The 24,534-nt window shown below is 38.3% G+C and overlaps 1 protein-coding gene across 2 annotated transcripts in view; it reads right to left on the reverse strand.

Moving 5' to 3' along the window:
- Positions 1–24,534, reverse strand: part of IGSF11 (immunoglobulin superfamily member 11) — a 154,423-nt gene that overhangs the window by 20,287 nt on the left and 109,602 nt on the right. Inside the window, exons 2-4 of one of the 2 annotated variants that reach the window (XM_066241347.1) lie at positions 8,087–8,250; positions 6,421–6,628; positions 3,205–3,360 (exon numbers count right to left, since the gene is read on the reverse strand). In XM_066241347.1, coding sequence (XP_066097444.1) covers positions 3,205–3,360; positions 6,421–6,628; positions 8,087–8,250 — 528 coding nt within the window. The remainder of the gene's footprint in view (positions 1–3,204; positions 3,361–6,420; positions 6,629–8,086; positions 8,251–24,534) is intronic. The other variant, XM_066241348.1, reaches the window with a different exon arrangement.

Here is a 24,534-nt window from a genome sequence, read left to right on the forward strand (position 1 = left end):
AAGTAAGCTAGAAAAAAAATGTTATTAAGAAAATCATAAAGAAGAGAAAATACATTTACCATGTATATTCAGACAAATCTGCATATAAGGGGACCTGTGCAATTCAAACCCTGTTGTGCAAGGTTCAATTGTACTATTTTTTCTTTTCAACTGATAAGAAATTTGTGGAAACATATTTTAGAACTATGTAAATATCTTGTTTTTTGTCAAATTTTTGTTCACTACTTTGACATCAGTGATGACTTTCCTAACTCCATCATTTCATCTGTATACATTAACAGGTACTCTACTGTAAGAAAATGAGTTCCCTTCTTCCCCTTTTACTGATTTATATCAGGAGAGATTCAAAGACTTTCATTTTATTCAATGGGTTGTATATTAATTTTAATGTTAAACTGTCTCAGATTTAGCCAGAAGAAATGCCTTCACGCTAGTCCCTAAACACAAGCACAACGCTAATTCCCAAATATTATGCTGCTGTTACTAATTAGACATCTGTGGTGCTCTCTCCTGGTGTCAGACATCCTTTTTTTAGAGAATGCATTTTGAGTTTTTTAGTAAGGTAAATCTTCTGAAAAGAATTCTATGTTATTTTGAGATAAAATGCTAGCTTGAGATCTACTTTATTAATGTAGCTATCAAAAGGTAAATTTAGTTTAAAACTTGGACTCAATGTGCATTATTATGACAGATAAAATTATCTAAAGAAATTCTGATAACCAATTCAGAGTTTGAATTATAAAAGAAAAACATTTTCATCTTTGCATTCAAGTTCTCTTTTATACCTAAAGTACCAAAGAATATTCAAATTGCAAAGAAAATATAAAAATATTTGAGTGATATGTATTAATTAAGAAACAAAGGTGTGGAAACCTCTAGGGACATTTCACAACTTACACTTACATACAAACAACCACTTTTAAATGTTTGTCATTCCAAATTCAATAGTTCTCTTTCCTTCCTTCCTTCCTTCCTTCCTTCCTTCCTTCCTTCCTTCCTTCCTTCCTTCCTTCCTCTTCCTTCCCTCCCTCCCTCCCTCCCTCCCTCCCTCCCTCCCTCCCTCCCTCCTTCCTTCTTTCTTTCTTTCTTTCTTTCTTTCTTTCTTTCTTTCTTTCTTTCTTTCTTTCTTTCTTTCTTTCTTTCATTCTTTTTAATTTAAGTGAGAAGAGGGGAAATAGACTCTCACATGCATCCCCACCAGGATCCATCTGGCAACCTCATTGAGGCCCAAGCTTTACCCATTTGGGGCCAATGTTTGCAACCAAGCTATTTTTAGCTCCTGAGGTGGAAGCTCCATGGAATCCCATCATCACCACCTGGGGCCAATGCACTTGAATCAATTGAGCCATGGCTGTGGGGCAAGGGGGCGGGAGAGGGATAGAAAGAGAAGGAGGGGAAGAAGAAAAAGCAGATGGTTGCTTCTCCTGTGTTCCTTTACTAGGAATCAAACCTGGGACTTCCACACACCGGGTTATCACTATACCACTGAGCCAACTGGCCAAGGCCTTCATCCAGTATTTCAAAATATGTTATAAAATAAATCACATAATCTTAATATAAACATATCATCTTGAAGATACTGTTAAACCCCCTTATTTTACAAAAGGGCAACACATGCCCAAAGAGTCAAACTCACACTTTTCAAACTATCACTGAAAAAATCTAGAATTTGAGGCCCTGGCCGGTTGGCTCAGTGGTAGAGTGTCAGCCTGGCATGCAGAAGTCCCAGGTTCGATTCCTGGCCAGGGCACACAGGAGAAGCGCCCATCTGCTTCTCCACCTCTCCCCCTCTCCTTCCTCTCTGTCTCTCTCTTCCCCTCCCGCAGCCGAGGCTCCATTGGAGCAAAGATGGCCCGGGCGCTGGGGATGGCTCCTTGGCCTCTGCCCCAGGCGCTAGAGTGGCTCTGGTCACAACAGAGCGACGCCCCGGAGGGGCAGAGCATCGCCCCCTGGTGGGCAGAGCGTCGCTCCCTGGTGGGCGTGCCGGGTGGATCCCGGTCGGGTGCATGCGGGAGTCTGACTGTCTCTCCCCGTTTCTAGCTTCAGAAAAATACAAAAAAAAAAAAAAAACAAGAATTTGAATATCATTTCAGGATTTGAAGACAAGATCTATTTTAAACATATGACTTGCAATGGTGAGATTAACAAGTTAGTACACAAATAAAGCTATTTAGCCCACAGTGTGGCTAAAACTTTTACTAATAAGAAATCGGTAGGAAACAGGAGTATTGCAGTAAAAATTATTAGAATAACCCAAAAGGTATTATGTTGAAAAGAAGTTTTTTAAAATAATAAAATTTGGGCTAGGTTAATCAAAAGGTGATGGGAAACCTATTAATATTTCTATTGACATTCTTAAAGAAAATTTACAAGCTCTTTAAGAGGTTGGTGGTCCTGATTTTTAATATGTCTAACTTCACTATACGACTTAGGACTTTCCATTTCCATAATTCAAACTTGTAAGGCAAAACTAAGGTTGGTTCAGACTTCTCTATTAACTGCCAACTCTCTAAGATTTGTAAATCTTCCCTGAAAATACTACAAGAAACATGTTGTGTATTATAGTTGAAGTAACACCCAAGACAGCTATATTTTAAGTCAATTTTACATATAATTCTATAATTTCCCTCACTTATTTTATAAATTTTCCTCAATTTTTCAAGGGTTCTTCCTTTAATATCAAATCTACATAGCTGGATTTACATGTAGACAATTATCAGTGATACTCATGCCTCCTGCATGTTTACCTGTCTGGTGTGAGCAACTCTTGGATCTCTCATGATCCGGGGCCTTGCCCTGTTCCCTTTCCCATCTTTATCCTCTAATTAGCCTTGAGGCTGAAAACAGGATAATTAATTCTTTCATGACCATGCTGATGTTTTTCATACTAAAACAGGGAGTTGTGTCTCAAGTAGGAAGTGATTTCTCAGTTATAAACTTCAAGGATTATCTTACAGTCAACAATATACAAAGAAGCTATTACAGTGAGCTATTTTAAAATCTTCACCATAATGGAGCTGAATTTCCATATATAGTTACCACTGGTAATATACATTCATAAATACAAAATAATCCACATTGCTTTTTCAACAGTTACAAATATGGTGTGGTATTTTTCAAAATCTATTAAAGTGAATTACTTTGTGAGTCTTAAATTCAAAAAAATTCAGAATAATTAAATGGGTAAAGCAACACTATACATACCCTGAGTGGCTGTTGGAGGTAGTTTGAGGGTATTGTCTAACTTCTCCCAAAGGTAAGTTGGTCGAGGAATGCCTTCCTCTGAGCTACAGAGCAGGATGACATCGCTGCCAATATCCTGGGATCCTTGGATTTGGCAGTGAGGAGCAGAAGGGGGAACTATAATAGGAAGAAGTAACAAAGCATGCATTCACTATGAGCCAAACAATGACAGAAGAGATATCCCATATTCAGAACACTCAAACTCACTGTTTCTGGAATGAGAGCCAGTGGACTGTCATGCACTATTTACAGGGCTTGAGCATAGGTGCAGGGCCTACAACTTCTGCTAGCAGGGAGCAAATAACATAAAAGGGGCTACATTCTCTGATTACATTTTCAAGGTATCTTATGGTTTTGCTTTCACTCAGCTTCCTCTAAAGAATTCTTAAAATTCTTTGTGTCAACATATTGCCTTTAAAAACACTGCTGAATATACACATGTTCACAGCAGCATTATCAATATAGCTAAAAAATGGAAGCCACCCAAGTATCTACAGATGGATGAATGGACAAGTGATATATGCTGTATACATACAATAAAATAGTATTCAGTCTTGAAAAATAAGAAAATTCAGACATATGCTAAAACATGTGTGAACCTTGAGGACATTATGCTAAGTGAAATAAAGTAGTCATAAAAAGATAAATAATATCTTATTCTACTTATATGAAATATCTAGAGTAATCAAATTCATAGTAACAGAAAGTAGAAGAGCCCTGGCCGGCCAGCTCAGTGGTAGAGCATTGGCCCGGCATGTGGAAGTTCCAGGTTCAATTTCCGGCCAGGGCACACAGGAGAAGCACTCATCTGCTTCTCCACCCTTCCCCCCTCTACTTTCTCTCTATCTGTCTCTTCCCTTCCTGTAGCCAAGGCTCCATTGGAGCAAGGTTGTCCCAGGCGCTGAGGATGGCTCCATGGCCTCTGCCTCAGGTGCTAGAATGGCTCCAGTTGCAACAGAGCAATGCCACAGATGGGCAGAGCATTGCCCCCTGGTGGGCATATTGGATGGATTCTGGTCGGGTGCATGTGGGAGTCTCTCTGCCTCCCCACTTCTCACTTTAGAAAAATACAAAAAAAAAAAAAAAGAAAAAAAAGAAAGTAGAACAAAGATTTCCCCCACCCGGGTGTGACATGTTTAATGAGTACAGAGTTTTAGTTCTGCAAAGTGAAAAGAGTTACGGAGATTGGTTGTACAACAATGGGAACATACTTGATACCACTGAACTGTGTATTTAAAAATTGCTAAGATGGTCAATTTTGTTATGTGTAGTTACTGCAATTAATTTTGTTTTATTTACTGAAAGAGGCCACTTGTAGAAAAGATATTTCAAGGAAGAACAACCACTTACTCTGCCTGCTACTCTGTGGCTAAGACCACTTTAACAAAGTTCTTTATTACTTCACAAAAGGCAGGCAGACCCACTTTAAACCTAATCTGCTTTACAGTGGGGAAAGTTAGGGTAAGGTTCAAGTTTATCTACTACTTGACAGTAATACAGTGCATATTTTCTAAGCATTAATGCAGATAAGAACACAAAGAACATGAAACAAAAAATTACAAAAAGAAAAAAACCACTAAAGGAAGAAACTGGCAATTCATGCCAAAAAAGAAAAAAAAGAAGACAAATAAAAATATAAGATAAACTAAGCCCATAGCTTGGAGTTCCATATTAGAAAATGTAGACAGTAGAGAATAAATCCAAGTAATGGTGTAATGCTAATGGCTTTAAGTAAATGTACTCAATCTAGCAAAAATGAATGAAAAATAAATGCAGTATATAGAGGAACCAGGAAAGAAGGTAGGTGGAGGAAGAGAGAACAATGAGAGTAAACTATATAGGTAGGAAGAATAAAAATCTCAGGGTAGCCTACTGCTATGATGGGAGAAACCAATCTCCTCAATTTACTGCCTTCAGCATTGCCACTGTGCAGCTACATATGAGAAGAAACCAAAATTATTCCTTGAAGGTAGCATTAATTATACAATAAATTAAAGGCTTTCTTCCTCCTTTAAAAAAATTAGAAGCCTGGATAATGTGGGAAGCTAGTTACCCAACTTACAAGCATAGACATCAGAATAATATTAAATTCCAATAGTATTCAGTATTCAGAGTATTTTAAAGTCTACAATTTTAGTATACTAGCATGAATAATTTTTCTAGGATAGCAATCTCCAACCTGCTTCTTGGTTTTCTTATTCTGTTTGAAATTTGGGAGAACAAGGCATGAAGGCTATAGCATATCCTTGCCCAAAAAACAAAACAGCAAGAACCCCAACACCCGTGTCCTCAAGTGACTCAATAATGGAAGAGAAAAGGGGGAGAGTTTGCAGAGGGGTACGGGAGTAGACTCTGAGGCTTGAGTAGGATGAAGGACCATCAGAAGCACCAGCCTTTGCCCACTACTCCCTCGGCCTCCCCAAATGATCTGAACTTAGTAGCCATTTCTACTGTAAGCATCCATTTCAGAGGCAGTGTTTTATTTCAGAGGTAGTGAAACTGAGAAATAAAACATATTTAGAAAGGATTTAATTATTAGTCTAACTTGCCAGTATAATGGGAAGAATACTGATTTGAGTAAAGAGACCTACATTTTAATCTATACTTTATTGTTGTTTATTGTCTATTTAACCTTGGAAAAGGCCCTACGTCTATTTGGTCTTGGTATTAAGACCAAGCTGATCATATAATGTATCATTTAAATAATAATACTTTTGAGAGTAAAAGGAAGTATTGTTAAAATTATGCCTAGACAAGAGGTTGTAAACCAAGACCTGTGGTGAGCCAACTCGGTGTTACCTGGACATGCAGTAGTAGTTAACTGACTGTTACATGTGCTGAAACTTCTGCTTCGTAGTCATAATAAATAATTCTTGATTTAATTTACTCTCAACAATAAGTCTTATCTTGCAGAAGCTGAAGGGAAGTGAGAGGCCACATTTGATGGTATTTCATACCATCTTTGCCATTTAGGAAGTAACCTTTAGAGAGCTACCTGAAATGGAGTAGGGGTGAGGGGACCGAGAAGCATGGAGCAGAGTCAAGGTGGCGGAGAGGAGAGAGGGTAGGGGAAGAGAGCACAAGGAGACCAAGCGTGGAGGACGGGCAGAAGTAAATATGCTGGAGGGTAGATTCATAAATAAAGTCAAAGTGTTTGGGACATTTCCTGTCACTCACCTAAAACTGTGAGACCAGTGACCCCAATATTCCTGCCCCCTCTATCTGGAAGGTTGTTAACCAAACACTGATAAGTGCCTGTATCTGATAGCTGAGTGCTGTTGATGAAGATAGAGACATTGGTGGATGGCATGGTGCCTGTAAATCCTACCCTACCGTGGAACTGTGGGGCACCATCAAACATCTGTCCACCCTGATACAGAATGACCTGCAAAAGAAAGCAAAGTAAATCAATTGGTCACTGTACCTCCTTCTGGATACATAACAGTATCTACAGTAGACAGTAATTTGAATCAAACATTAGAAAATTTATTTCTAACTTAGAGTCATCACTAAGTTCTTACTAAAATACTTGTCCAAAGTATCTGGAAATTCTAAATTCTTACATACCAAATTGGAATAACGTTTTTTTTTTTTATCTCACTAAGAATATAGAAAATGTCTTTATGCTATGCTACTATCAAGCCATAAATATTTTTACAAGTTCAAAAATTAGTTCCAAATTAAAAAGTTTTTAAATTAGCACAACCATTCTAAATTTACTAGGTCATAAAATTATAGATCACAGCTAATGACTAAATATAAATAAATGTCAGAAAAAAAGAAGAGTTTTAAGCCCATGATTGCTGTTTCTATGTCAATTTCTATTATCAAAGTTAACTATTTATGAGAGAGGACTCAGAACGGTGCTGCAGAAAGCCCTTTGGGCTGAGAGCAAGGGACTTGGTTCTGTTCCAGTTCTACCAGTAAATCTTTGGGTAACTCTGGCCAAATCTTTCTTTGCCTCTTTGACTCAATCACTGACTCCTAAATGAACAGGCTGAACAAAATGATCTCAAAGCCTCAGTCAAATTACAAAACTTCCTTAGCTTAAAGAAATAGAAGAAGTTTCTATTAATTATATCTATTCTTTCACCTATAGAAGAACAAATAGGAGGTTATATCCTCATCCTTTCAGCCCAAATCCCTTTAGACAATTTATCAAATATTTTTGGGTAGTAATAAGCTTACTGAAGCAGAAAGGCTTCATAACAAAAATAAGTTAACTTTGGGAATGAAGGTATGGTCATAACCACAATTCATTAATTTTCTGAGCATTATTTTCTGTAGTAGGTATTACATATAATGGGTCTTTAATCTATAATTGATATACCTTGTTAGGTAGTAATGTCTATTTTCACAAACCCTAATTTATTTAAGACTCCAGTATGCCTGGTTAGCTTTGTTTATTTTCAAATACTTGTGAAATTAGCCCAATAATTCAAGTACTACTATCTACTGTTACTTTTTTAATATTATCACTATCTTTAAAAAGTACTTTCTCATACACTTATGTTAGTTCTAGTCCCTTCCTTTCAAAATATATTTTGCTTTTGTATATACTCAGTCTTGGTATTTCCTGTCAATGATGATTCTTGATGAAACTTAAGTTTCCTACATAAAATTCTCAAAAGACTCCCCTTCACATCTGTTAATTAAAAATAAAGTCTTTAAAAAAGAGGACAGCTTCTTCTGACAGCTGACTAATAACGCAGGAGTGGGACTGCAGGCCCACTGAAAGTGCCACCTGTCTCCCCAAACCAGAGAGGCACTCAGGATGCTCTCCTACCCACCTCCTCTGAAAAGATTAACACTCTGGAGGTAGCACAGGATGGACCGGAAGTACCTGCTCAGGTTGGTTGGCATTGGCAAGAGGAATGACCATCCAAATGACGTTGAGGTTAATGAGGGCAGCGCTGGTAGTGAAAGTACAGGGCAGGACTGCTGTCTGACCCCGGGCCACCTGGATGCTCCCGGGGCTCTCGGAGACTTCCAGGGAGGCTGCAGCACCTACAGAAAACCAACAGGAAGTTACCTTCTCCTGACAGAAAGGTCTCCAGGTTTCACGTTATCAGTAATGTACAGAGACTAACATGATAGTCCTAACAGAAAACTACTGACCGGTCTCTGAGTCAAAGTAATAAAAAATTGTTCATCCTCTCTTCATCTCTTAGTAACCATAAATGAAAAATATTAGAGGCTACTTATTCTACTTTGTAAGATACCATTTGGTATTTGGCCAGATTCAAAAATAACATGGGAGATAATTCAACTGACAGGGTTTGAGCAAAACATGAAATGGTGGTGGGAGATGAAAAATAAGCCAATTTTAAAACAGCATTATTACAATAGCATAATTGTAAAATTAAATGCTTATATATATATGTATCACAATTAAATGGGGGAAAACAGTCTTTGCAATAAATGGTATTGGAACCGTTTGCTTTTAATATGCAAAAAAAAAAAAAAAGAAAGATAACTCAGACCCTTACCTCATAGCACACAAAAAAATAAACTCAAACTGTACTACACACTACCATCACAACACCAAAAGGGCAGCACCAGATGCTCATGGCTGACTAGGACTACTATCACTGCTGCTATTGCTAGCTAATATTTTGGGCACACTGACCAAATATCAAGTCTACATAAAACACTATAAGGGTGGGGCAAAAGTAGGTTGATAGCTGTGAGTATGCAAAGCACAGTTTATTCTTGTAGTATTATTTATTAATTATTGCATTATATTCCATACAAACAACTATAAATCTACTTTTGCCCCATCCTGTATATAAACATTTATACAAGCGGTCCTCAAGTTACAACACAATTTATGTTTCTACGATAGTGACATAACTCAAATTTTGGTACAAGTCGAAACACACCCTAGCCTAGGTCACTTACCTATCCTAACACAGTTTTAAAATCATAATCTAGAACATAAAAACACAACTAAGCCACAGAAAAAGAAAAAGGACATAAATATACTGTACTGTACGCTGTACTGTGTATTCTGCTGCTGCACGCAACCAAACTAGTTTGCCTACGCAGTCTGTACATACGACACTAATGGCATAAACCGAAACACATCTTAATTTTTTTTAATCTTATGTATTCATTTTTTAGAGAAAGGAGACAGAGAGAGAGAGAGACAGAGAGAAAAAAGGGGGGGGAGGAGCAGAAAGCATCAACTCCCATATGTGCCTTGACCAATTCAAAGCCCAGGGTTTTGAACTGGCGACCTCAGGATTCCAGGTCGATGCTTTTACCCACTGCACCACCGCAGGTCAGGCCCACATCTTAATTTTTTAAAGTTTTTATGGGAGTGAACGTCATAAACTCAAAATGTCAAATATCAAGACTCTTGTAACCTGAGTACACATATCTACATATATACACACATTCATTTAATCCGATAATGTATCTTATCTCCATTTTACAGAAGAAATTGAGGCCCGAGAGAATCAAAACCAGCTCAGGTTCACATGAGTCAAAGTCACATAGGAAATGGTATGATCTGAATTCAAGTCCCAGGCAGTTTATCTATAGAGATCATACACCGCTCTGGCCGATAGCTTGGTTGGTTAGAGCATCATCCTGAAGCACAGAGATCATACACCATACCATATAACTAACACATAGCAATCAGTTCATAAATACTACTGTATCATACAGTCACAAAATTTAAACTAGTATGAACTTTTATGCAAAGCCATCAGGTGGAAATCCCCTCAACTTCCTGCTTCCAAACCTACAAGTCAGCTTTGCTCTGCCTCATCCTCTTCTTCACCTCTCTTGTTAGATTACAGCAACTCACCTAAAACCAATCGCTGATCTGAACATAATTTATAATCCATCAGAATGAGGACTGGCCCTCTAGGCTCTCTTAGTAACCTTATCATACACTCCCTCTCTTGTAGCTTCAACCTCTCCCACTGCACTGGAGTCTTCCTGATAGCATTTAAACATCCTCAAATAGTTCTAATTTAAAAAAAAAATCCCTCCCTCCTTCCCCTCCATCATCTTCTTCAGTGACTGCCCTCTCTCTGATATATCACAATTAACCTTTTTTTTTTTTTTTTTTCTGAAGCTGGAAACGGGGAGAGACAGTCTGACAGACTCCCGCATGCGCCCGGCCGAGATCCACCCGGCACGCCCACCATGAGGCGATGCTCTGCCCCTCCGGGGGGGTCGCTCTGCCGCGACCAGAGCCACTCTAGTGCCTGGGGCAGCAGCCAAGGAGCCATCCCCAGCGCCCGGGCCATCTTTGCTCCAATGGAGCCTCGGCTGCAGGAGGGGAAGAGAGAGACAGAGAAGAAGGAGGGGGGGTGGAGAAGCAAATGGGCGCCTCTCCTATGTGCCCTGGCCAGGAATCGAACCCGGGTCCCCCGCACACCAGGCCAACGCTCTACCGCTGAGCCAACCGGCCAGGGCCCACAATTAACCTTTTTGAAAGAGCTGTCAATACTCACTAACTCTGCAGACACTCTTCTGCTAATCAGCTTCAACACGATCCTGACACTGCCTCTTCTGAAAACAGTTCTCCCTATGTTTCCCAAAGGCCTCCTGGTGCCTCCATGACTCTTGCGATCATTCTTGGACTCTCAGTCACATCTAACAGTGATGAACATTCCCCCTCCTTGAAACACACAGTTCCCTTAATTTCAGCAATATAATTAACTTCTGGCCTTCATTCTATATTACTGAATACTTCTCAGTCTCTTTTGCTGTTTCACTCTTCCCTACATAACTATTAATATATGCTGGCACTTTTCAAAGGACTGCCTTCTTATCCTAGAACCTCCCTATAGACTCATTCACTATCACAGCTTCAATTCTTCTATACACAACAATGGCTTCCAAATTTCTCTCAAACCCAAACCTCTCTTCTTATATCCACTTGCCTCCTAGACATTGCTATTTAGCTATTTCAAATGCACCTCAAGTCAACTTACTCAAGATGAAGCTCTTGCTCTTCCCCTCTGTGCCTGCTTCCACTGTATATCTTGCCCTTGCTACTATTCCCTGCACAAGTGAATGGCCCAACCAACCATCAGGATCTCTATTTCTATTGAGAAGTCTTTCTTAATTCCTTCTACTTTCTCAACACCTCCCAAACTCAATCTATGATCCATTTCACAAACTAAATTTCTCTTTACTTCTTCAATCAGAATCTTTGCTCTGTTTTCTGTGTTTCCTTTGATTTGCTCTGGCCCACATCACAATTCCTTTATTTGGCAACCTCCTAATCATCCTTCACATTAGCTCAAGCATGACCTTCTCACAGAAGAGCCTTTCCTGACCCTCAGCCTAGGATGGGGTCTCATAAAGCACTGTTCCTTTCACTCTGAACACTATCCAAATGTGTACTCATACTTTCATTAGTGTGATAATGTAAGATATCTTAACCAGTATATGTGAAAGACATTAAGTATTGCAGTACTCTTTGAGTACTGGAGCACTCATTGAGTAATGGAGTTCTCAAGAAGAACTCAATATATACATATTGCTGAATTGATCTAATTCAATTTCCACATAAAAATACTAGAGTCCAAGGAGATAGATTTGTCAAAGGTCTTAAGACTGGGACCTGCATCTTCTGACTTACGATAAAGTATGCTTTCTACCACACCAATGTCTTCCATAGAACATGTCTCAGAAACCTAATGATATTATTACTTATATTATGAATACAGTAAAATGATATTTCTATACCAACAGAACTGACACTGAGCAATAAAAACTCAATTTATATGTAAATATATCTGTCTTACTTGCTTTCATATAAAAATATTTAACTAAAAGAAAAGGTTGTTACGCTCTTTATCAGAATTCTGTATGAAACAATTTTGAAAGTCATTCAACACCCTAAAGATATCAGATATTAAGATAACAAATACCAAGGCTACATTTAAGATAAATTATCCTGGTAAATTTGCACAAAAAAAGAGTTAAAACTACTATATTACTTTCAAGACTACACAGAGAATAAATGAGTCAGGAATAAATGACTGTAAAGAGACTTTATGGAGAGAATTTTTTATTATAGCTGTGTTATAAATCCCATCCCATCCCATTCCCATTCAGCAAAAGGGCCTACATTCCAAGGCCAAGGATATCTAAACATTTCCAATGGATCAGATGTGAACACATGCAGAGCAGACGTGGGTGCAACTTAGATTCTGTCCAAAGGGCTGTCTAATGTGCCTTCCAACAGAAGGAAGCTAGAGGCAGAGCTCTGGATTCCTGGAGAATGGGTTACCGGCATTCTGAGAACTACATATATTTCTGTATAGATATTGAGATTTTCTTGTTTTGCTTTATTTTAAAACTCATAGTGATCAGAAAAGTTGTATAACCTGCTTAAGTTTACATCTGTGGGAAGAACTGGCTCTTGACTAACTTTATAGACACCTGGAAGACAGAATAAAGTTGCTTTGTGATTACGTCTCAGCCTTCCTTCCTCTTTAATATACTGATTTAACTGAATACAATTAAAAATTTCTTAGAAAGACTAAGCAGAAATGAAATGAGTGTTTTTCACATTTTAAATGCTAAAATTTTCTTCTAGCTTACTCAAAACACAGCTAATAACCCTATTTTCTTTTAGAGTGCATTTCCATGTTTGAAATTCTAGGCAGAAATTTAAACTTTAATGGTAAATATTGGATTAAAAATTCATGTACAACATCTCACAATTTGCAATATTTACATGTAAAATGCATAATTTAAGAGTTGATTTGGCAGCATTTTAAAAACTTGAATATTTCTTTAGTATATTCACCCAAGAAAAATTAAGTCAACTCATGAATTTTGAATGGTTTTTAGCAATTAAAAAGAAAGACATAAAGCACATGACCCTGATTCCTCTGAGGAGAAGAAATCGTAAATAGCAGTTGTCTATCCCCCTTCTTTAGGACTCTATTTCCCAAGATTTAAAGTAGAAAGAAATTCACATTTTCTCTGACCAAGAGAAACATGTTAGAGGAAAATAATCTGGCAGCAAAGAATCCTTTAAAATTTTAAGAGAGATTATCCACCCTCCACACCCAGCCAAGAGAAGAGAAGGGTATTTTACTGTGACGATGCTAGAAAGTCATGGACCCTCCCCGAAAAGTCAGAGCCAGAACTCCCCAAGTTCAGAATGAGGACGGCCCAAGCAATCCAACTGAGATTTCAAAACAGAGTGTTCGTTGATGTCTGTGGAACATGCGCTCATCTTTCAGAATCAGCCCAAATGTGACTGGAGTAAGCAAAGCATCAAAAGGATCGATGGCATTTGGGATGACCTGAGTTGTCTTTCCACCTAAAATGCTAATATCAGCAGCCACAAAATAAGCATTTGGCTTATATGATTCCCGTCTGATTTCTTAAGTGCTGTTTCTTGCATATAAAAAAAATAACATGAGTGACGTCACGGAAATGGCGCCGTGAGAAGCGTGTCCGACAGCTCTCCCCTAAATCACAACAAATTTATCAACTAGAAACAGAAAAATTTATCCTCGGAGCATTCCGGAGTTCCACACAAACTGAAAGCAAAAGGACTGTTATCACTTGAATCTGAGAGACGAGGGTGTGGAGGAAGCTACCGCAGCGACGCTCATTCAAGCCGCCAGGGAGTGCGCCCGCGGTGAGTCAGCCCATATACTTGGGAAACGCAAGCCGCCGCGAGCCCGCGAGCTGCTGTGAACCCCCGCAAACCGCCACCGCAAGCTGCCGCGAGCCCCCGCGGAACCGCCACCGCAAGCGGCCGCCACGAGCCGCCGCGCGCGCCCGGTCCGGTTGAGCACTGCTGACGTTCCCAGCGGCCCGCACACTGCGAGTGGGGGTCGCCGGCCACCGGTGCCCGGAGCGCCCCATTCGCGCGCGTGCCTTGGGCATTCCACGCGCCCAGGGCGCCCTACTGGCCCGCACACCCAGGGGGCTCCATTATCCTGCGCCTGGTGCGGTCCAGCCGCCAGCGGCGGGGCGAGCGGGAGAGGCTTGGGAGATTCTCTCCGTGGGCGGGGCACCTCACCCAGCCATTCAAGCTAACAATCAAGCGTTGGGGGAGGGGTGCGCGCAGGCAGCCTAAAATACCTTCTGAAACACAGCTGCGACCCAATCACTGAAATTAGCTTAACCCATAAAATCTGCGCACCCTCGGTTCTAATTGATAAGATCTCTCTCAGTTCAGCGATCCAAGACAAGAGGCGTGATATTTTTTAGTGCCTCTCGCTAAAGGGGCGGGGGCAACTTCTGATTGATAGAGCCTCCATATTCAGGGATAAACGCTAACAAGAAGGACTTGGCAGATAATAAGGTCTATACTACACTAGTCGTAAGCAGAGACTAGTGCCTCTTCTTCCCTGCAAAAAGAGGCTACAAAGTGTGGAAAGCCTGGGTTGAGAGGTTCAACTAAATGATAGGCGCTGAACAGTCACCTTGACAACAATTGACTCCCACCCCCGCCTGATTACACTGGAGGCCCTGACTCTCAGAGCCTTTCCCAAAGCCTTGCACTGAGTGGGGATAGAGTGGGGATTTCCCAGCTCTTTGAGCCTCTTACTCCCCAGGCAGAAGCAGTTGCAGCCTTATAGCTGGATCACCAGGCTGCTAATTCAGAAAGGGGGGACTAGGAGAGAGAATCCAGGAAAGCAAACTCTCTCATCGTTGGACCCTGCAAACGCCAACAAGCCTTTACTTCCAGCAAGACTAAAGCCAATTATATGACATTGCCATAGAATCCCATCAACTGCAAATCCCTACCTAAGAGTGACACAGGGGCAGAGCCTGGGGTACAGAGTCACCGACTAGGAAGAGGGAGAGAAAAGAAAAAGGAAGAAGTTAACCTCTCAAAATCAAGAAAAACCTACAGACTTTACAACTTGATCCACTAATTTTTTTTGTTGTTGTTGTTGTCGTTGCTTGTTTCTTCTATCTTTTTGCCTTTATTTCCTCCACCTCGGTCCTTCTATTCTCTGCCCATCTTATGCTTCCCCTTTCTTGAACTACACTACCCATGAGTGTTGCATTTTATTTTTCTTCTTCATCCTCACCCTCCTTTAAGGTAATACTCCAAAACACTTAACTCTCACTCTCTCCTCTTTTGTTTTTTTTTTTGTCTTGCTTTATTTTGTTTTTTTCTCCTATTTTATTTCTTCCTTCGTTTTTCTCTTTTTCTTATTTTTTCCTTTCTGTTCGTTTTTTCTTTTCTCATTTTACTTTCCTCCCATATAATCCTCAATCACGAACAAATTAGTTAATTTGGGACTCAAGGCTTTTTTTTGGTTTTATTTCTCTTTTTTGCTTTTGTTTTTATTTTTTTTCTCTCTTGTTTGTTTATTTTTGTGGCATTTTGGGTCCTCCCAACCGAAGGTCTCCATTGTATTTAGTCTTCGCTCCACTTAATACAACAGATTTTTACTTATTATTTTTATTTTTTCTTCTTTATTATTCTTTTTTGGTCCTTTTTTCTGATTCCCTCTTATCCCTCTCATTATATCTCTTAGTTGACCATCACTTACAAGCAAATCATCTTATGCTTGTCTAAGATTTTCTTCCTTCTTTTTTTTTTTTTTTTTTTTTTGCATTTAGTAGGTCCCTACTCCCTTTTTTTGCCCCTTGAACTCTTCACCCCAAATCAGGCCCTCCATTATAGGCACGATATTTCCCTGAGGAGGGGAGAGGAGGGAAAGAGAAGAGAGAAAAAAGGGGGAAATAATAAATTATTACTGTTTTTTTTTTTTGTGGGGTGTTTTACCCTTTTTTTTTTTTTTTTTTTTCTTTTTACTCTTTATTAATTCTAATTAGTGCTATCAATAAGACCACCCTCAGATGCCGATAAGAAAGAGGAAATCGAATATTATGGATACAAAAGAAAGAGAGGTAACACAAATAGATGTGGAAAAATCTATGGAGAAAAGACTTAATATATTGGAAGCCTTGGAGCTAAATGACAGAGAATTTAAACTAGAAATCTTAAAAATACTCAGAGATATACAAGAAAACACAGAAAGGCAATATAGGGAGATCAGAAAACAACTCAATGAACACAAAGAATATATTACCAAGGAAATTGAAACTATAAAAACAAATCAAACAGAAATGAAAAACTCAATTCACGAGCTGAAAAACGAGGTAACAAGCTTAGCTAACAGAACAGCCCAGATTGAAGATAGGATTAGTGAAATAGAAGACAAACAACTTGAGGCACAACAGAGAGAAGAAGAAAGAGACTCAAAAATAATAAAAAACGAGAAAGCCCTACAGGAATTGTCTGACTCCATCAGAAAGAATAACATAAGAATAATAGGTATATCAGAGGGAGAAGAGAAAGAAAATGGAATGGAGAATATACTCAAACAAATAATAGACGAGAACTTCCCAAGCCTGTGGAAGGAACTAAAGCCTCAAATTCAAGAAGCAAACAGAACACCAAGTTTTCTTAACCCCAACAAACCCACTCCAAGGCACATCATAATAAAGATGACACAAAACAATGACAAAGAAAAAATTCTCAAGGCAGCCAGGGAAAAGAAGAGTACAACATATAAAGGAAGGCCTATTAGATTATCATCAGATTTCTCAGCAGAAACTCTACAAGCTAGAAGAGAGTGGACCCCAATATTTAAAGCCCTGAAAGAGAGGAACTTTCAGCCAAGAATACTATACCCATCAAAGCTATCCTTCAAGTATGAAGGAGATATAAAAACATTCACAAATACAGAAAAGATGAGAGAATTTATCAACAGAAAGCCCCCACTCCAGGAAATACTAAGGGGGGTTTTCCAACCAGATTCAAAGAACAAAAGAAAACAACACCACAAGTAACAGCTCCACCAAGAACACAATAAAACCAAACTTAAACTGTGACAACAAAGGAAAAAAAGGGGGGAGAGGATGGAGATTAACAGTAGCAAAGGATGATGAAGTGCAGAAATACTTATAAGATAGGGTACTACAATGAATATGGTAGGTACCCTTTTCATTACTTAATGGTAACCACCCTTAAAAAAACCACCACAAAAACACTTGACTTAAAAAAGGTAGCAACAGAGGAAAGAAGTATGGAACACAAACAAACAAAAACAAATGATAGAAAAACAAAAGAGAAGAATCAAACTAGATACAAAACTAACAGAAAGCAATTTATAAAATGGCAGTAGGGAACCCACAAGTGTCAATAATTACACTAAATGTAAATGGATTAAACTTACCAATAAAAAGACACAGAGTAGCAGAATGGATTAAAAAACAAAATCCAACTATATGCTGCCTACAAGAAACACATCTAAGCAACAAGGATAAAAACAAATTCAAAGTGAAAGGCTGGAAAACAATACTCCAAGCAAACAACACCCAAAAAAAAGCAGGTGTAGCAATACTCATATCTAATAATGCTGACTACAAGACAGAAAAAGTACTCAGAGACAAAAATGGTCATTTCATAATGATTAAGGGGAAGTTGAATCAAGAAGACATAACAATCCTTAATATATATGCACCAAACCAAGGAGCACCAAAATATATAAGACAGCTACTTATTGACCTTAAAACAAAAACTAACAAAAATACAATCATACTTGGAGACCTCAATACACCGCTGACGGCTCTAGATCGGTCATCCAAACAGAGAATCAATAAAGATATAGTGGCCTTAAACGAAATACTAGAACACCTGGATATGATAGACATCTACAGGACACTTCATCCCAAAGCGACAGAGTATACATTTTTCTCTAGTGTACATGGAACATTCTCAAGAATTGACCATATGTTGGGCCACAAAGACAATATCAGCAAATTTAGAAAAATTGAAATTGTACCAAGCATATTTTCTGATCATAAAGCCCTGAAACTAGAATTCAACTGCAAAAAAGAGGGGGAAAAACCCACAAAAATGTGGAAACTAAACAACATACTTCTAAAAAATGAATGGGTCAAAGAAGAAATAAGCGCAGAAATCAAAAGATATATACAGACAAATGAAAATGAAAATACGACATATCAGAATCTCTGGGATGCAGCAAAAGCAGTAATAAGAGGAAAGTTCATATCACTTCAGGCCTATATGAACAAACAAGAGAGAGCTGAAGTAAACCACTTAACTTCACACCTTAAGGAACTAGAAAAAGAAGAACAAAGACAACCCAAAACCAGCCGAAGAAAGGAGATAATAAAAATCAGAGCAGAAATAAATGAAATAGAGAACAGAAAAACTATAGAAAAAATCAATAAAACAAGGAGCTGGTTCTTTGAAAAGATCAACAAAATTGACAAACCCTTGGCAAGACTCACCAAGGAAAAAAGACACAGGACTCAAATAAATAAAATCCAAAATGAAAGAGGAGAGATCACCACAGACATCATAGAAATACAAAGAATTATTGTAGAATACTATGAAAAATTATATGCCACCAAATACAACAACCTAGAAGAAATGGATAAATTCCTAGAACAATACAACCTTCCTAGACTGAGTCATGAAGAAGCAGAAAGCCTAAACAGACCAATCAGCAGGGAGGAAATAGAAAAAACTATTAAAAATCTCCCCAAAAATAAAAGTCCAGGCCCAGACGGTTATACTAGTGAATTCTATCAAACATTCAAAGAAGACTTGGTTCCTATTCTACTCAAAGTCTTCCAAAAAATTGAAGAAGAAGCAATACTTCCAAACACATTTTATGAGGCCAACATAACCCTCATACCAAAACCTGGCAAGGATGGCACAAAGAAAGAAAACTACACACCAATATCTCTAATGAATACAGATGCTAAAATACTAAACAAAATACTGGCAAACCGAATACAACAACATATTAAAAAAATAATACATCATGATCAAGTGGGATTCATCCCAGAATCTCAAGGATGGTTCAACATACGCAAAACGGTTAACGTAATACACCATATCAACAAAACAAAGAACAAAAACCACATGATCTTATCAATAGATGCAGAAAAGGCTTTTGATAAAATACAACACAATTTTATGTTTAAGACTCTCAACAAAATGGGTATAGAAGGAAAATATCTCAACATGATAAAGGCCATATATGATAAACCATCAGCCAACATCATATTAAACGGCATAAAACTGAGGACTTTCTACCTTAAATCAGGAACAAGACAGGGTTGTCCACTCTCTCCACTCTTATTCAACATGGTGCTAGAAGTTCTGGCCAGAGCAATCAGACAAGACAAAGAAATAAAAGGCATCCATATCGGAAAAGAAGAAGTAAAGCTATCACTTTTTGCTGATGATATGATCCTATACATCGAAAACCCGAAGGACTCCACAAAAAGATTATTAGAAACAATAAAACAATACAGTAAGGTCGCAGGATACAAAATTAACATACAAAAGCCATAGCCTTTCTATATGCCAACAATGAAATATTAGAAAACGAACTCAAAAAAATAATCCCCTTCACGATTGCAACAAAAAAAACAAAATACCTAGGAATAAACAACAAAGAACGTAAAGGACCTATATAATGAAAATTACAAAGCATTGTTAAGGGAAATAGAAAAAGATACAATGAGATGGAAAAATATTCCTTGTTCTTGGATAGGAAGAATAAATATAATCAAAATGGCCATATTACCCAAAGCAATATACAAATTTAATGCAATTCCCATCAAAATCCCTATGAGATTTTTTAAAGAAATGGAACAAAAAAATCATCAGATTTATATGGAACTATAAAAAACCCCGAATAGCCAAAACAATCCTAAGGAAAAAGAATGAAGCTGGGGGCATTACAATACCTGACTTCAAACTATATTATAGGGCCACGATAATCAAAACAGCATGGTATTGGCAGAAAAATAGACACTCAGACCAATGGAACAGAATAGAAAGCCCAGAAATAAAACCACATATATATGGTCAAATAATCTTTGATAAAGGGGCCAACAACACACAATGGAGAAAAGAAAGCCTCTTCAACAAATGGTGTTGGGAAAACTGGAAAGCCACATGCAAAAGAATGAAACTCGACTACAGCCTGTCCCCGTGTACTAAAATTAATTCAAAATGGATCAAAGACCTAAATATAAGACCTGAAACAATAAAGTACATAGAAGAAGACATAGGTACTAAAATCATGGACCTGGGTTTTAAAGAACATTTTATGAACTTGACTCCAATGGCAAGAGAAGTGAAGGCAAAGATAAATGAATGGGACTACATCAGAATTAAAAGTTTTTGCTCAGCAAGAGAAACTGATATCAAAATAAACAGACAGCCAACTATATGGGAACTGATATTTTCAAACGACAGCTCAGATAAGGGCCTAATATCCAAAATTTACAAAGAACTCATAAAACTCAACAACAAACAAACAAGCAATCCAATAAAAAAATGGGAAGAGGACATGAACAGACACTTCTCCCAGGAAGAGATACAAATGGCCAACAGATATATGAAAAGATGCTCAGCTTCATTAGTTATTAGAGAAATGCAAATCAAAACTACAATGAGATACCACCTCACCCCTGTTAGATTAGCTATTATCAACAAGACGGGTAATAGCAAATGTTGGAGAGGCTGTGGAGAAAAAGGAACCCTCATTCACTGTTGGTGGGACTGTAAATAGTACAACCATTATGGAGGAAAGTATGGTGGTTCCTCAAAAAACTGCAAATAGAACTACCTTATGACCCAGCAATCCCTCTACTGGGTATATACCCCAAAAACTCAGAAACATTGATACGTGAAGACACATGTAGCCCCATGTTCATTGCAGCACTGTTCACAGTGGCCAAGACATGGAAACAACCAAAAAGCCCTTCAATAGAAGACTGGATAAAGAAGATGTGGCACATATACACTATGGAATACTACTCAGCCATAAGAAATGATGACATCAGATCATTTACAGCAAAATGGTGGGATCTTGATAATATTATAAGGAGTGAAACAAGCAAATCAGAAAAAAACAAGAACTACATGATTCCATACATTGGTGGAACATAAAAATGAGACTAAGAGACATGGACAAGAGTGTGGTGGTTACCAAGGGTGGGGGGGGGGAGGGAGGACATGGGAGGGAGGGAGGGAGGGAGAGTTAGGGGGAGGGGGAGGGGCACAGAGAACTAGATAGAGGGTGACGGAGGACAATCTGATTTTGGGCGAGGGGTTTGCAACATAATTTGATGACAAAATAACCTAGACATGTTTTCTTTGAATATATGTACCCTGATTTATTAATGTCATCCCATTACCATTAATAAAAATTTATTAAAAAAAAAAAATAAATAACATAAAATTAATTTAACCTATTCAAATTCAGTTTTGTATTCCATCAGACTGAAATAAATTTTAAATACAAAAAGTCTATGCTCTAATCCTTGTTTACTGAAGGAAACTAGGGACTATGACAAGTTTCTGATATGGTAATAATTTTTAAAACAAATCACTTTATCTTCATACTTTAACCAACTTTTAATTAGGTAAAATAATCTATCTTTATAAGTGTTATGGTATGTACTTAAAAACTGCCATCTTACCTAAAAAATAACATTTATGTTAAATGACATTAAATTATATTTGGGGCACCAACACAGGACTCAACTAAGTGAAGAGTAAATATCTGGCATATTTGATCAACGTGGCTTTATTATGCACTGGTCATCTGCATTAATCAATTTATGGGATCATGGCCAAATCTCAACTTCATTTATGCCATATACAATAGTATACATTATTGTTGGTATACAAAGGTAGGCTAGCATAAAATGATATATCCTTATGTTCTGGCTGAAGCATTGAATACTTATATATGTCCCATATTGTAATACTATATTTATTTATATTTATTTTAAAATGAGAGGAGGGGAGATAGTGAGACAGATTGCTGCATGCACCCAACTGGAATCCACCTGGCAACCCCCATCTGGGGCCAATGCTTGAATCAACTGAGCTATTGTTAGCACCAAAGGCTGATGCTGGGACTAACTGAGCTATCCTCAGTGCCGGGGCCAATGCTCAAACCAATGGAGACACTGGCTGCTAGAGGGGAAGAGAAGAAGAAGGGGAAGAGGGAGGGGAAGAGAAGCACATGTTCGCTTTTCATGTGTGTCCTGACCAGGGATGGAACATAGGATTTTCACATACCAGGCCAATGCTCTATCCACTGAGTAACCAACCAGGGATGCATTATATTTCCATGATATTATGGTTCCCATTTAGAAGCTATTGCAATGCCTTTTCATTGACTTTTTTTTATGCTTTAATAATTTTATTTTTTAATGGGGCAACATCAATAAATCAGGATACATATATTCAAAGATAACATGTCCAGGTTATCTTGTCGTTCAATTATGTTGCATACCCATCACCCAAAGTCAGATTGTCCTCTGTCTCATTGACTTTTAATACACCAGTAATGAACTGTCAGAAAGAGAAATTAAGGAAACAATTCCATTTACTACTGCAACAAAAAAAATAATAAAGTAACTAGAAATAAATTTAACCAAGGAGGTAAAATCTTATACTCAGAAAATTGTAAGACATTGAAAAAAGAAACTGAGGAAGATACAAACAAGTGGAAGCATATACTGTGCTAATGGGACATAGTACCCAAAGCAATGTATAGGTTCAATGCAGTTCCTATTAAAATACCAATGGCATACTTCACAGATCTAGAAATATTATATTTCTAGATAATTTTCCAAAACTTTATACAGAACCAAAAATAAACCTGAATAACCTTAGAAATCTTGAAAATGAAGAACAAAGTGGGAGGTATCACACTTCCTGATATCAAGTTATACTACAAGGCCACTGTAATGAAAACAGCTTGGTACTGGCATAAGAAGAGGCACACAGATCAATGGAACAAAACTGAGAACCCAGAAATAAACCCACGCCTTTATGATCAATTAATATTTGGCAAAGGAGGCAAGTGTATACAATGCATTAAAGACAGTCTCTTTAATACAGGTGTTGGAGAAATTAGGTACATGCAAAAAAACAAAACTAGACTACCAAATTACACCATTCTCAAACAAAAACTCAAAAGTCTTAAATGTAAGTCATAAAACCATAAAAATCTTGGAAGAAAACATAGGCAGCAGACTCTCAGACATCTCTTTGTATTCTTTGTTTTTTGGAATGGAGAGAGATGAAAAGCATCAAATCTTCGTTGTGACGCTTTGGTTGTTCATTGATTGCTTTCTCATAAGTGCCTTGACTGGGAGACTACAGCAGAGCAAGTGACCCCTTGCTCAAGCCAGCAACCTTGGGCTTCTAGCCAGTATCCTTTGGGCTCAAGCCAGTGACCCTGTGGTCATATCTATGACCCCACGCTCAAGTTGGTGAGCCTGCACTCAAGCCAGATTAGCCTGCGCTCCAGCCAGTGACCTCAGGACTTCAAACCTGGGTCCTCTGTGTCCCAATCCAACACTATCGACTGTGCCGCCACCTGGTCAGGCTCTCAGACATCTCTTGAAGCAAAATTTTGGGTGATATATCTCTTCATGCAAGGGAAATAAAGTACAGAATAAACAAATGGGACTATATCAAACTAAAAAACTTTTGCACAACAAAAGACACCACAAATAAAAAGACAACCCACTCTATGGGAAAACATATTCATCGATACATCTGATGAGAGGTTAATAAACAAAACTTATAAAGAACTAATAAAATTCAACACCAGGAAGACAAACAATCCAATTAAAAATGGGCTAAGGACCTGAACAGACAATTCTCCAAAGAGGACATACAGATGGCCAATAGGTATATGTAAAAATGCTCAACATCACTAATCATAAGAGAAATGCAAATTATAACCACAATGATGCCTGACCGGGCAGTGGCGCAGTGGATAGAGCGTTGGACTAGGATGTGGAGGACCCAGGTTCTAGACCTCAAGGTCGCCAGCTTGAGCACAGGCTCATCTGGTTTGAGCAAAGCTCACCAGCATGGACTCAAGGTCGCTGGCTCCAGCAAGGGGTTACTTGGTCTGCTGAAGGCCCATGGTCAAGGCACATATGAGAAAGCAATCAATGAACAACTAAGGTGTTGCAACAAAAAACTGATGATTGATGCTTCTCATCTCTCTCTGTTCCTGTCTGTCTGTCCCTTTATATCCCTCTCTCTGACTCTCTGTCTCTGTAAAAAAAACAAAAAAAACAAAAACAAAAAAAACCCCACAATGAGATACCACCTCACACCTGTTAGAAGGGCTTTCATTAACAAATCAACAAACAACAAGTACTGCTGAGGGTGTGGAGAAAAGGGAACCCTCCTGCACTGCTGGTGGGAATGCAGCCACTGTGGAAAACAGTATGGTGCTTTCTCAA

This window comes from Saccopteryx bilineata, chromosome 8, assembly GCF_036850765.1.
Source record: "Saccopteryx bilineata isolate mSacBil1 chromosome 8, mSacBil1_pri_phased_curated, whole genome shotgun sequence".
Lineage (NCBI taxonomy): Eukaryota > Metazoa > Chordata > Mammalia > Chiroptera > Emballonuridae > Saccopteryx > Saccopteryx bilineata.